Here is a 12,527-nt window from a genome sequence, read left to right on the forward strand (position 1 = left end):
CAGACGGCTCCCCTGACCCCCCCGACCCCCTTGGTGCCAAATGAGGCAGGAAGCCCCCCTCGCCCGTCCCCAGAGAGCCACCCTTCTTGAAACTGAACTCTGTTGGGCCTGGTGCCCCTCGGCACAGCGGAGGCCCCTCCTCGCCCGCTCCCGGCCCTGCACAGGGGCCGCAGGCTTCGGGGACCCGGATCCCCCAACCCGCGTCTCCCCTTCCCCTCCCTGGCCTGGCCCCTGGAGGGGCCTCGGGCTCAAACCTTCGCGTGGCATTTTCACATTATTTAAAAAAGACAAAGACAACTTTTTGGAGGAACGCAGGGCCCGTGTGTGTTTCCGGGGGACAGATGCAGGGAGTGGGGTGCGGCCCAGGAAAAGGCTCCCCTCCCAGGATGTCCTCCCTGGATGTGGAGGTTCAGAGGCCGGCAGGAGCCCGGCTCCCTCCGCTATTGGCGCAACTTCGGCTGTGGCCTCGACTTTTTGGTTCAAGAAGCTTCGAGGAGCCAGCGGGGATTGGGGAAGGTGGAGGGGTGTGGTCAGGGCAGCATGACCAGGGCACAGCCGGGAGTTGCCCCAGGGCCTGGTCCTGACAGGGGTCTCAGGAGTGACCTGCTGGCTCTCGATCCCCAACCCACGCACCTTCCCAGGACGGCACTGCCTGTTCCTCGGGGCTCAGCTTCTGTCTTCAGCCCATGGTGGCCCTGCCTCAGTTTACCTGTTTCTCCCTGTGATCACTCACCTCCCTGACCTTCAACCCAACTGCATCTCTCCGTCCACATCTCTTTCTTTTCGTCCACTTGGCTCCTGGTCTCGCTCTGGCCCAGTTCTTGCCTCCTCTGCCCGGTCCTTTCCCGCGTCCACCATCTGCTGGCACTGACCCACCTCTCCGCACCTATTTCCTTTTTTCAGCCTCCTTCTCCCTGTCTAATTCTATTTCTATTTCTTTGTCTTCACTTTTTTTTTCTCCTTGTCTATGTCTTCCTGGCACTTTCCTGTCTCTAGTAGATCCTTCTGCCTTTTGTTTTCCTGTGTATCTATTTTTTCTCGGTTTCTCCAGGACTCTGACGGTTTGGGCCTCCAGCTGTCTTTTCCCCTCTGGCTGGAGCTGTCTCTGCTCTCTTTGCCTCACCTTTCCGCCATCATCTGGCACCTGGTTCACGTGCCCATCTGAGGGATGTAGTCTGGATGAGGGGAGAGGGAAGGCGCAAAGCGTGGGTTCCCAGCCGGAATGCTGGAGACTCCTGTTTTGGGAATGAAGATTAGGGGTGGGGGTGGGTGGGTGTTAGGGTCACGTGTAAATCGCAGGGGTGGGGGAAAGAGGGATCGGGAGGATTAGGCTTTTGCTTCTTCCCTCTGCTGCCCCTGCTGGCAGAACAGGTCCTGCTGGGGCTACTGTTGGGCAGGTGCCCCCCCCCCCCCCCAGTGGGTGCTGCGGGAAACCAAGCCAGGGAGGGAGCTGAGGGCCTGGACGCCTGGGGTCAGAGGCCGGCAGCAGGAATCCTTGGTCTTTGGGGAGAGGAATTAGGGGCAGAACTGAAGGACAATGTTAATTCCTGTACCACAGCAATCTTCAGTTTATTTTGGCCGAAACAGAAGCATTGAAATTTTTTCTCCCCCCAAATTTCCCTTTGCCCATCTCAGTGAATGGCAACTCCCTTCACCAGTTGCTCAAGTCAGAATTCTCAAGTTCTTGACCCAGCCCTCGGCAAGTCCTGTGGCTCCTCCCTCAAAGGCTCCCCTGGGTCCAGTCTGGCCACCTCCACGGCCACCCCCTCTTGCACCTGGATGCCTGCAACCGCCTCCTGGGCCAACCCCGCTTCCACTTCTCACCTCCCAACTATTCCATACCAGCCAGAGACACCTCCCTATAACCTCAGTCCCGCACTGGCCTGACTTCTCATCCGCCCTAATACAACCCAGGTCCCTGCCATGGCCCCCCAGGCCCCAAACCATCGGGCTTGGGCCTCCCTGCCGCCCTCACCTCCTCCCTTTCACCCCCAGCCGCTGTCGGTTCCTCCCGGCCATGGAGCCTTCGCCTGTTATGAGTCCTCCGCACATGCTGTTCCCTCTGCCTGGAACGCTCATCCCCACGTGCCGAGAGCCGGCTTTCTCCAGGTGCAGGCGCTCACTACTCAGCCGAGGAGGGCGGCACAGGGAGGCTGGTGCTGGGGCCGCCCTCAATTTACCCAGGCACCTCATTCCTCATGATCTCCCGGGGCCTGATGACACGATTTCTCTGGCACCTTTGGGAGAAGCTGGGAATTCCGTTTCCTTATTTGGGAACTCCATTTCCCACCAGCCCCCGGGGGTTGAAGGAGCCAGACGACCTTTCCTAACCCTCAGAAAGCCAGGCCAGATCAAGGCAAACACGACGGTGGAGTCGTGAGAAACTACAACTCCCAAGAGACCTGGAGACCGGCTCTCCCGCCAGTGAGGTGGCCAGCGCCGCACAGCTTGTTGGGAATTGCAGTCCGAGGCGATCTCACCGCATGGGGTGAGGGGGAAGCCTTCGAGGATGGCTATGTTGTTTTGCACCACGCGGAGCTTCACGCCGGCGGCTGCCTGCGGTCAAGGTACGAGTTTCGGGACGCTCTTCTTCCCACAGCGAGTGCTCAGCAGTGAAGGGGTCAGTTCCTCGAGGGCACCAGTCGGACACACGGGCGGCAGGCTGCTCTCTCACAGGTGTCTTGGTCTCGGGGGCTGCCGGGAGTTGTAGTGTCTTCTAGTCACAAGGCTCCAAAACTGGGAGAATCCCAACACGCCCCTACCAGATTCCTCTTCCTTTGGGGACACAATGACTGCCTCAAACTGGAGGGTGGAGGGAACAGGCCCGCACTGGAGCTCCTCCCAGGACCCACCGTCAAAGAAGGCAATCCCCACACTTCTGAGGCTGTCAGATTACCCGGAAAGGGGCGGGGGTAGGATGTGGAAAACACAGGTTCCTGACCCTGTCCTTGGGGTGAAGCATCCTCTCATGGGAGAACTGGCCCCATTGCCCTGTGGGCCCCAGCCTGCCTCGGACTAGAGTGGCACCACTGCTGCACCCGGGCCCTGACCAGGGATATTTGGTCAGCAGGGCCCTCTCCCTTTAGACTCCTCATTCCCGAGCCTCCCGGGGAGCGGTCAGCCCTCAAAGCACTGAGCACACTCACGCCCCAGCAGACACCAGGCCCCCTCAAAGGCCACAAGCCCCTTAAGAGCATGAGTGGGGAAGACCATCTGCCTGGCCCACGGCTGTCAGCTTGGCGCACAGCAGGCATACGTCTGAGGTCCAGGAACCTTCTACACCATGTCCCCAAGCAGCAGCTCTACTCAACATTAGCTCTGTCCACATTAAACGTCTTGTTTCACTGCAGCCCCACAACTGACGCACCAGAGTCCCCTGAGGACCAAGGGGCAGCGCCAGCAGCTCATCAAGGGGATGGCCAGCTGGCTGGCTCCACCGAGCACCTCAACTCTGTCAACCCCAAGAAATGAGGGGGTCCACAGGCCACAAGGGGTTAAATAATATTACCAACAGCGTTAATTACAAATAATGAGAGAGGAGCGCCAGGTGGTGAATTTTCCAAACAGGAACCGGGATCCATGATCCACAGCCCCAGGCCCAGGGGTCCGGCCACCCGGGCGGGGCAGCTCTGCAATAAATAATGGAGTAGGGGCAGGGGGTCAGGGCTGCTCCTGCTTCTTCTTGACCGAAATCCTCTTCTTCCTCGCCGCCAGCATCTCGTAGAAAGGGTCCACGCTCACAGCTGCCCTGCAGAAGGGGAGGGACCCCAGGGTGAGGATCAAAGAGGCCAGGCTTCAGCCCCTCCTTCCTCGGACCCAGGAGCCAGGCCCCAGCCCCCCAGCCCCAGCTCACTGGATGGATTTGATCCACTCGTCCTTCTCTTCCTGCGTGGGGGCGGAGATCCGGTAGACCATGTGGTTACCCTCGACCACCCGCCCGTCGGCCTCCGTTTTGCAGGCTTTGATGAGCTGCCCCTTGTTGTTGGGGATGTAAAGCTCAAAGCAGTTCTGGGGAGACATGAGAAGAGGGACAGCCACTGAGAGCCAGCCCCAGGGCCTGAGAACACCACGGCAGGAAGGCATCAAGAGGGGCTTACCGGTTTCCGGGGGTCATCCACTTCTCGGATGCTCAGATTCTCCAGAGGGATGATTCCGCGGGGCTCCTTGTCCTGAAAGACCAGACAGACAGAACTTAGACCCCCGAGCCCCACCCCCAGCACCCCATTCCTCCCAGAGCTGAGAAGCCTGGGGACCCAGCCCTCCCGCCTCAGACTCGGGAGTCCCAGCCCCCAGCCCCATCCTCTACAGTGCCCCCGGACCCCAGCCCCACTCCACCTCACCGTCGTGTACTCAAAATAGTAGAGGCAGTTGTCAGTGAGGATGAACCAGCGCCGCTTCCACGTCTTCACCCGGCCCCCTGAAAGGGAAGGGGCAGGAGGGGGCCTGGGCTCAGCGGGGGGCCAGGGCCTCTGTGGGGGCCGGGCAGGGAAGTGTGGGGCAGAGCAGTAAAGGAGGGCTCTCGGGGCCCAGATGAAGCCAGCGCAGGGGAGACACAGGCAAGCAGGGACGGCGGGGCCTGGGCCCCCCGGAATCAGTCCACCCCTGCCTGGGGCTTCTACTTCCGGAGGCTGCCAGTCAGCCCAGCCCCCAGCCCCCACCCCCCTCTGGGGCCGGGGCCAGGGCAGCCCTCTCCCCAGGTCTGGTGTCGGGGAGCAAGGCCCAGCCGGGTACCTACCTCCTGGGGCAGACAGCGAGAAAGCAGGCAGGACCAGACGCAGAAGAAGGGAAGGCAGAAGAATGGGGTGCCCCCAAGAGGTGCGGGGCGACAGAGCGTGGGCGAGGTGAGGAGTGTGCAGGGACGGGGCAGACAGCACAGAAACAAAGCGGAGGGAATCACAGGGAGGGCAGGAGGGAGAGAGAGGGGAGAAAACCAGTTACATCCACGAGGGAGCAGTGCCCAGCACCCTCCCTCCCGGGGAGGCCATCGTGCTGGCCTCGACGCAGGGCTGCAGCCCACCCCCAGGACGTGCCCTGGGCTGGAAGGTGTTTCTACCAGAGGTCACCCCACAAAGAGAGGACGCAAAACCCCCCAAGGTGGGAGTGGGGGTGCATCTGCCCCCAGCACAAACTGGCCGTGGGACCCAGGGGCCATCTCGTGCCCTCTCTGGGCTCCAGTCTGGAAAGGGGGCGGTTGGGAGGCATGGTCAGGCCCCCCCGGCTCCCTGCTGACAGGGATCTGCTTCCGGGTCCCTCGTGAATACTGACGACCATTGCCACCTGCCCTCTCCTGCACTGCGGCTCTCTAAGGAATGGGGGCCTTTTCTGCACCAAGAGGGGCCCGGTATGACCTGGGCCCAAGGCCGCCTCTGCCCAGCCAGTGGCTGCTGGTGGGTGACGGACATTCTGTACTCGGAGCCTCAACTTCCTCATCTGGAAAGTGGGGAGAGGGCCTGCTGAGGGGGAGTCTCCCAGGGCCTTCGTCTTTCCTGCTCATGCCCTGTGCCTCGAGGAACACAAGTTCCCCCCAAACCCCTCTCCCATTGGTCCCTACAGGACCCAGCCCCATACGCCTCCCCAGATCTGAAGCAGAGATCTGGGCCAGTGTGTGGGTTAGGAAGTGGTCTGCATCTTTTAAGTATCAGGAAACCTTTGCACTTCTGCAGGAAGTGGTGGCCTCCCGAGACCCGTGGGAAAGCCACGAGCCATTGCTGTCCTGGCCCCTGAGAAAAGACCTTCCTCAACCTCCACTACCCCCTGCCACCTCCCATTTGGCCCTGGCTGGCGATTCTTCCTCAGTCACCTGTCCCCTCGTAGCCACAGCTAAGGCTCACGTGGCACCGACTTCCCAGAAGTGCTCTGAGCCAGGGGTTCTTGACCCCGGCTGCACATGGGAAAGCCCTGGGAGCTTCCAAGATGACTGACTGACAGCCCATGCTGCCCTCGAGATCGTGATTCAAAGACTTGGGGGCTTGGCATCAGGATTTCCAAACCCCCCCATGAGGCTCCTGTGTAGCCAGCATCGCATCGAGCACCACCTGCAGCAGCCCCAGGACGGGCCGGCCCACCAGGCCCCCTGCTGACTGCCCCTGGATTCGCTGGCGGCTCCCGTTTCCAGGTGGAGCAGCCCCCACCCCACTGGGGACTCACAGTCACATAAGCCAGGCCAGGGTCCCTTCCAAGAGTCAAGGGCTGAGGAGCCCATGGGGGACCCTACGACAAGTTTCCTGGCTGGAGGAGGAGGGCTCTTTCCTACCTATGGGTGTGCTTTGGGGACAGATGTGACACCTGGAATAGTCACCACAGTGGTGGCCAGATGCCAAGGCCAACAGACAGCAGAGTGGAGCTGGCCCTGCTGGGGACAACTGGGAGCTCCTGCCAAGCCAGTCAGGGGTTTCTGGGTGTTGAGTCCCCTGAGACTGGGTTTGGTTAGCTCTAGTCACTGTAGCTGCAGTATCCTGAGTCAACAACCTCCTACCAGTCAGGGACTGTGCTAGCTGTTCTCACTGAGTTCTCAGCTCCTGGACCTATGCCTGACTCAGAGAAGGCTCCAGAAACATTTGCTGGGGGCAGAGAAGGGATTAGGGGCACTTACTACACGTCAGACCCCGTGCTTGGGCCCATTGCAGGCCTGTGCTCAATATCAGTTCCATTTTTCAGAGGTGGAAACTGAGGCTCAGAGAGGTTGAACTGCTCACCCAAGGTCACACAGTGGTATGTGGGGAAGCTGCCTTCAGAGTCTGGGACCACCCCCACCCCTGCAGAGGCAGCCGGCAGGGTCTGCAGGAGACGCACCCAGCTTGAGGAGCCAGCCCTCTCGGTCCGGGTTGAAGAAGGTGTGGGTCAGGTCATTGCCGTCGTCCTCAGGAATCTTGAAGGGCTCGTTTCGAATGCTGTCGTAGAGGTTCTGCGGGGCCAGGGCCAGGTCAGCCACTCCAGGACCCCGGCACTCTCCCGGGGCTGCTGGGGGTGGGCGGGTGGGGGTGGTACTAGCAGCCAGGGAGGCTAAAGGAGTGGGATAAGTGGGGTTCCTGGAGGGAGGGCGAAAGGAGGCTGGGGAGGCGGTGAGGAGAAAGCAGGAAGAGTGGAGGGCGCCGGGGAGGAGGAGAGGAGAAAAGGGGGAAAGATGAAGAGACACCCGATACAGACGCAGAAGAGCCTGACACAGTATTGGAGAAAGAGACGAGCCTGACGAAGCACAGATGGAGCCAGACCTGAGAGACGCCGGAGAGAGGCAGAGAAAAGAAACAGAGAAGGGCCAAAAACAGAAAGCACCGAGAGTCGGGCCCTCAGAGAGACAGACAGAGGGATGGCCACAGAAGGGGAGGCAGGGAGAGGGAAAAAGACAGACGCACGGTGGTGTGACCAGGAGGGCTGTGGGAGGGCAGAAGCCCGGTGTGAGCAGCCAGGAGAGGCAGGCACAAGGGGTCCCCAGGGGGGCTCCAGCAGGAAGGGGGACAAGGCTGAGGGGCTGTGCGGAGAGGAGAGGGGGCCTGACCCTGAGCAGCTCCTCTGGCAGGTCCCCGCCCTCGTTGATGCCCCGGTTCATGGCCACGAAGCGCTCCAGGCCCGGCTTGTCCCGGACATTGGGATTGTGCAGGCTGGTGTTCAGCATGATGACGGCGAAGGACAGCACGTAGCAGGTGTCTGCACCGCGACAGGCCAGGTGAGGACTGGGGTGTGCAGGCCCCCCGAGTCCAGGCCCCCAACCCCCTCCTCCCTCAGACCCTGGAGTCTGAGCCCCCAGCCCCTCCTGGGCCCCACCTGTGGACTGGAAAACTCCAGGGTTGCACAGGCAGTATCGCTGGGCGAAGGCCTCCATCATCCGGTCAATCTTCTGGGCCTCTCCGGGGAGGCGGAAGCTCCACAGAAATTGCCTGGGGGAGGAGGGGCAAGGTATGGATTTGGGGCTGGCAAGACCCCCTCCCCCACTCTCAGTCCCCATGTTTGGAACTGGACAGTAAGAACCCCAAATCTCATTTCAGGGATAGACACATGATCTAACATGACCAAAGAGCACCGTCCCTGAGAATTCTGAAGGACTTATAAGGCAACTGCCTCTTTCTTTCTGCTGAGGGTGCTCCGTAGGTCTGATGGTTGCTAGAAGCTTCTCTCATGTTGTGGGAGGAGGGTCTGGCGAGAGCAATGCCAACACAGCAAGGAGCACAACCAAGAGCTGAAGCTGACGTCCTAATACCCTTTGAGCGCTTGCGGGAGGCATTACATGAGGCAATCAATTCCCCAGGTTTCGGGTTTGTTTTTGCTTGAGCCCACGTGAGCAGAGTTTGGCATGTGCAGCTGAGAAAGCCCCAAGAGGTGCACTCCGCCCTCCCAAGCCCTCGCCCTCACCTAAGGGCCTGGACCAGATTGAGGTCGGTGAACTCGTGCAGATCCACAAAGGCGTGCAGCACCGCCAGGTTCAGCTCTTCCCTGGAGGACAGGGACAAAGTCATGAACAGGAAGGAATCTGGGGAGGCTGGCATGGGAGGGGACTGGAAGCAAAGTCCAGGGAAGGCGGTGGCCTCTTCCAGCATGGAGGCCGAGTGTCCACCCAACCTCCACCACGGGCCCAGCAGCGGGGAGGGATGAGGGATGCTCCAAACATGCTCGTGGCAGGGTCATGGGCTGCGGGAAGCCTGGTTTGGCCATGTGAGGGCAGGAGCTGGGGGCATGGGGCAGGCAGGACCCTGTGGGGTGCTCCCACCTCTCCCCCAGGTAGTCCCCAATGGCCGTCTTGTTCAGTCCCTCGCCCTTGTACAGAAAGCGGGCGATCTCCTCGGGTGTGTTCTGTAGAAGTTCATTCTCTACCAAGAACTGGATGCCCTGGAAGGGAGGAACTGAGTCTCGGGGCTGAGCCAGACCGTCAGCACCCCCAGGAACCCCAGCATCCAACTCCCCTCCCCGCAACAGGCAGGGCCAGGTCTCCCCTTCAGGCTCCTCTCAGGTCCTTCCACACCCACCTCCCCTCACGGCCTTTGCACCCACTGCTCCCTCTGCCTGGTTAATTCCAGCACCCAGAACAGGGCCTGGCAAGGAACAGGTGCTTAGTAAACGCTTGCTGAAGGACTGGGACAGATTACAATTGCTTTTGGCAAGAAAAGTAAAGTGAGAAATTGTCAGCAGACATCAGTCCAGGAAGGGCCGTGGAGGCCAGGCCCCAGGCTAGGCGGGGGGCTTCTCTGGCTCTCCCTGCACCGCTCCGCATGCAGGTTGTGTCAAGGGGCTTCCCAAGGACAAGGGAGAGTCTAACTCCTCTTTAGGTCTCCAACACTGCCCAGCACAGAGCCCAGCCCACAGGAGGACCTAAGAAATGGGTGCTGAATGAGTAACTGGGTGAAAGAACAGCCTTCGTCTACCCGGGGGATGCCTACCCATCCTTCAAACCTGCTTCGAACGTCCCCTCCTCAGGGAAGCCCTCCCTGACTCCACCAGCCTCCCTCCTTGGGTGTCCACTGCTCTGGGTCTCACTTCCCTCTGTCATGGCATTGGTTAATCGTCCTTTGTGCATGTCCCCGTATGTGTCCCCTACCAGATTCAAGCTCCTCTCAAGGCCTGAAGTGACACCAGAAGTGGATCCAGAAACAGCAGTAGAAAGGAGAAAAGCACCCTCATAGGCAGGGGATACAGCCCAAGCAAAGGCTAAGAGACTGCACCACTTGGTTAAGGTTCCAAGAACAAAAGCACAAATGAACAAATGAATAGCTGAATCCAGGGATTAGGATTCAGTGTCTGACCACCCACAGTAAACCCGCCTGAAGCTGGAGCTGCCAGATCCCCCTCTCCAGATCCCAGTTCTCAAGGCCCCAAGCACCTTCTTGGGGTCCATGTTGAACTTCTTCCTGCCCATGGCCATCTTCCGGTTCCGCTGTAGGGTCTTACTGCAGGGGCAGAGGGTGGAGGGCGGAGGGTCAGTGCCTGGGTACCCCTGGCCCGGGCCCCCTGCAGCCCCAGCCCCAGCCCCTCACCTGCCCTCATTGGCCTCCAGACCCTCCACCTCACTCATGGCTTCACTAAGCTCCTCCCGCAGGCGCTGGATCTCCACCAGCAGCTCCTGCTTCCTCCGGCGGATGTTCTCCAGCTCCATCCGCTCCTCCGGAGTCAGGTCTGGGGGTTCTGGAGGCCAAAGTCAGGGGTGGGAGGTCAGGCCTCAGGGTCTGGGGACCTGGATTCTTACAATCTGGGGGAAAGACAGGGCAACTAGGTCCTGGGGGTGGGTGGGTGGAGGGAGATACAGATGAGGGTCCCAACTCCCATGTTTTAAGGAAGCAAGGCGGGGACTCCAGAATGCCTGGTGTTTGAGGGAGAAGGGGCTGGAGGGTGGGTTCCTCTGCCCAGGGCAGGAAATGCTGGGGATCTGGACTCGAGTCCTGGGGGAGGAGGGGACTTGGGATCTGCGGGGAGCCTGAACTTCTGGGTCCATTACTCGGGAGAGGGCTGAAGCCGTGGTTTTCTGACTCCATTACAGGCGAGGGGGCTGGGGACCCGGGCTCTCGGGTGCTGAGCCAGCACCAAGCCGGGCGGCCGGACTCCCGGGTCCAGGAGAGTAATTAAGGCGGGGCTGACTGGTGACAGACAGCTGGTAGGGGCCGGAGGCGGGGCATCGGGGGTCCCGCCCCCGCGGGCTCCGCGAAGCCCCCAAGGTCCCTCCCCACCCCGCTCCCGGCAGCCACCGGGCTCTCCCGGCCGCGCCTCCCCGCTCCATCCCGCCCCCGCCCGCCGCCACCGGAAACAGGCTCGGCCCAAACAATGGCCTGGAACGCCCCGCTCTCGAGCCGCGCCAGAAGCCCGTCCCGCACCCCACAAAAGCGGGGCGACGACGGGGCGGCGCGGGCCGGGGCCGCGGGGTGGGGGGGACGTCCGCGGCGGAACCTTCGGGACCACACGCCGCGTCCGCGCCCGGCCGGCCCCGCCCCTCTCCGACCTACCGTACACGCCGTCCTCCATGGCGGCTAGGAAGGCCCGCGGGGAGTCCGGGGCGGTGCCGCCGGTCGGGCCGGGATCCGCGTTGGCCCGCGGGCTCGGATGAGCCCGCTCAAACGCCCCGGGAGCCACCGCCGCCTCCTCAGCGCCAGTCCTCAGCGCTGAAAAGACTCTCCCTGCGCCTCCCAACCGCCCCGCCAGTAGGGACCGCCCCTCGTTTTGACATCGTCCAATCCACGGCGGGGTCCCTGGCCTGCTCTTCCCCCGATGCCGAAAGATCGTCCTCCAGCACCAATGGGTGCACGAGGAGCGGACATAGCAATGTCGGGATAGAGGTAGACGGTCGGAGGGGCCAATCGGAGCGCGGTCAGGGCGCCAGGCCCCGCCTCCGGAACAAAAGAAAGCTCTTGGCAGGAGTGCCCACCAATGAGAAGCCTCGGAGTGGAGTTGCATGGAGGTGGGACTATGCGGGATCGAAGAGAAATGCGCCTGCGCAAGGGCTCTGGGCACGGGGAGACTTGTTCAACTGAGCCCCGCCTCTAGTAATGCGTTGTTGGGGGTTGGTACTTTGTTAGCCCTGTTGCCAGGGGGCGGGGTCACAGCTGTCGGCTGTTCCCTTGAGCCACGCCTCCTAAGCAGGCCAGGCTGGCTTTTGACGGCAGCGGTTGCTATGCAACCGGGCGCAGCTTGGCGCACCTTTTTTTTTTTTTAAACTCTCCTGTGTCCTCCCCATCCACCTCAGACTCTTTAGAGTTAACGAGTGGTGACTTTTTCCTCCCAAATTCTGTGCTATTTAGAATCTGCAAGGAGTCTGGGACAAGGGGAGGCCAAATATAGTGAGAGCGCAGGCTCCGCCTTCCTGGCCCCTTCTGCTCCTCAGGCTCCTCCCCCTTTCCCCTCCCCTCCAGGCTCCACCCTTCCTCTTAAACTCCACCCCCCCGGCTTAATATCCTCCCCCAAACTCCTCCCTTACCTTAGTACCCTCCCCCTAAGAAAACTCCCCTTTCCTGGGCATGCTTCCCCCCTCTGAATCGTTTCCTTCCTCTGAGGCCCCTCCCCTTCCCCAGCCTGGAAACCTGCGTACTGCTCAAGAGGGTCAGGCCCCTAATTGGAGCTGAGGTGGTGTCTGGGCAGTGTCCTCATTCATTGGCCCTGGGCTGGGCAGGTAGGGACAGATTCAGGGCCAGGGCCTGGTTAAGCTGATGGATTAGACACGGAGCCACCTAATCCCCTTACTGACCTTTCTGAGCGTCCCAGACCCTCCCCTCCCCCCCCCCAATGGAGACCCAGGCCATGCCGGTCCTACCCCTTCTCTCCTTTCCAGCAGACCCCCCTCCCCATCCCTTCACTCCCATCTGAATTCCCCTGCCCACCTCTGTGTTCCCATTGTCCCCAGTCCCTATCCCAGACACTCTGAGCTGGGAGAGAGCAGCCAGCTAATTAATCCCATCCGGTTATTACTTGGGGATTCTGAAGAATAGAGGGGGTTGGGGAGGACAGAAGGGGGGAGCCCGGGTTGATGCAGCACTTGGGCAGGCCCCTGTGGCCTAGGACACAGGGGTGAGACCGTGCCCTCCTCACTGGCCCTGGCTCCCTCTGTGGCTGGCTCC

At 61.2% G+C, this 12,527-nt stretch overlaps 1 protein-coding gene across 1 annotated transcript; it reads right to left on the reverse strand.

Moving 5' to 3' along the window:
- Window positions 1–1,550: 1,550 nt before the first annotated feature.
- Window positions 1,551–11,144, reverse strand: CYTH2 (cytohesin 2). The gene is made up of 12 exons (XM_037819943.1): window positions 10,923–11,144; window positions 9,963–10,110; window positions 9,809–9,875; window positions 8,702–8,820; window positions 8,347–8,427; window positions 7,762–7,874; window positions 7,496–7,644; window positions 6,793–6,904; window positions 4,341–4,417; window positions 4,098–4,169; window positions 3,854–4,008; window positions 1,551–3,748 (listed from the first exon to the last, which is right to left on the reverse strand). Exons 1-12 carry the CDS (start codon window positions 10,939–10,941, stop codon window positions 3,661–3,663), a joined length of 1,200 nt encoding a protein of 399 aa, XP_037675871.1. The 5' UTR covers window positions 10,942–11,144; the 3' UTR covers window positions 1,551–3,660.
- Window positions 11,145–12,527: the final 1,383 nt, after the last annotated feature.

The sequence above is a fragment of the Choloepus didactylus genome, chromosome 27 (assembly GCF_015220235.1).
Source record: "Choloepus didactylus isolate mChoDid1 chromosome 27, mChoDid1.pri, whole genome shotgun sequence".
Taxonomy (NCBI): Eukaryota; Metazoa; Chordata; class Mammalia; order Pilosa; family Megalonychidae; genus Choloepus; species Choloepus didactylus.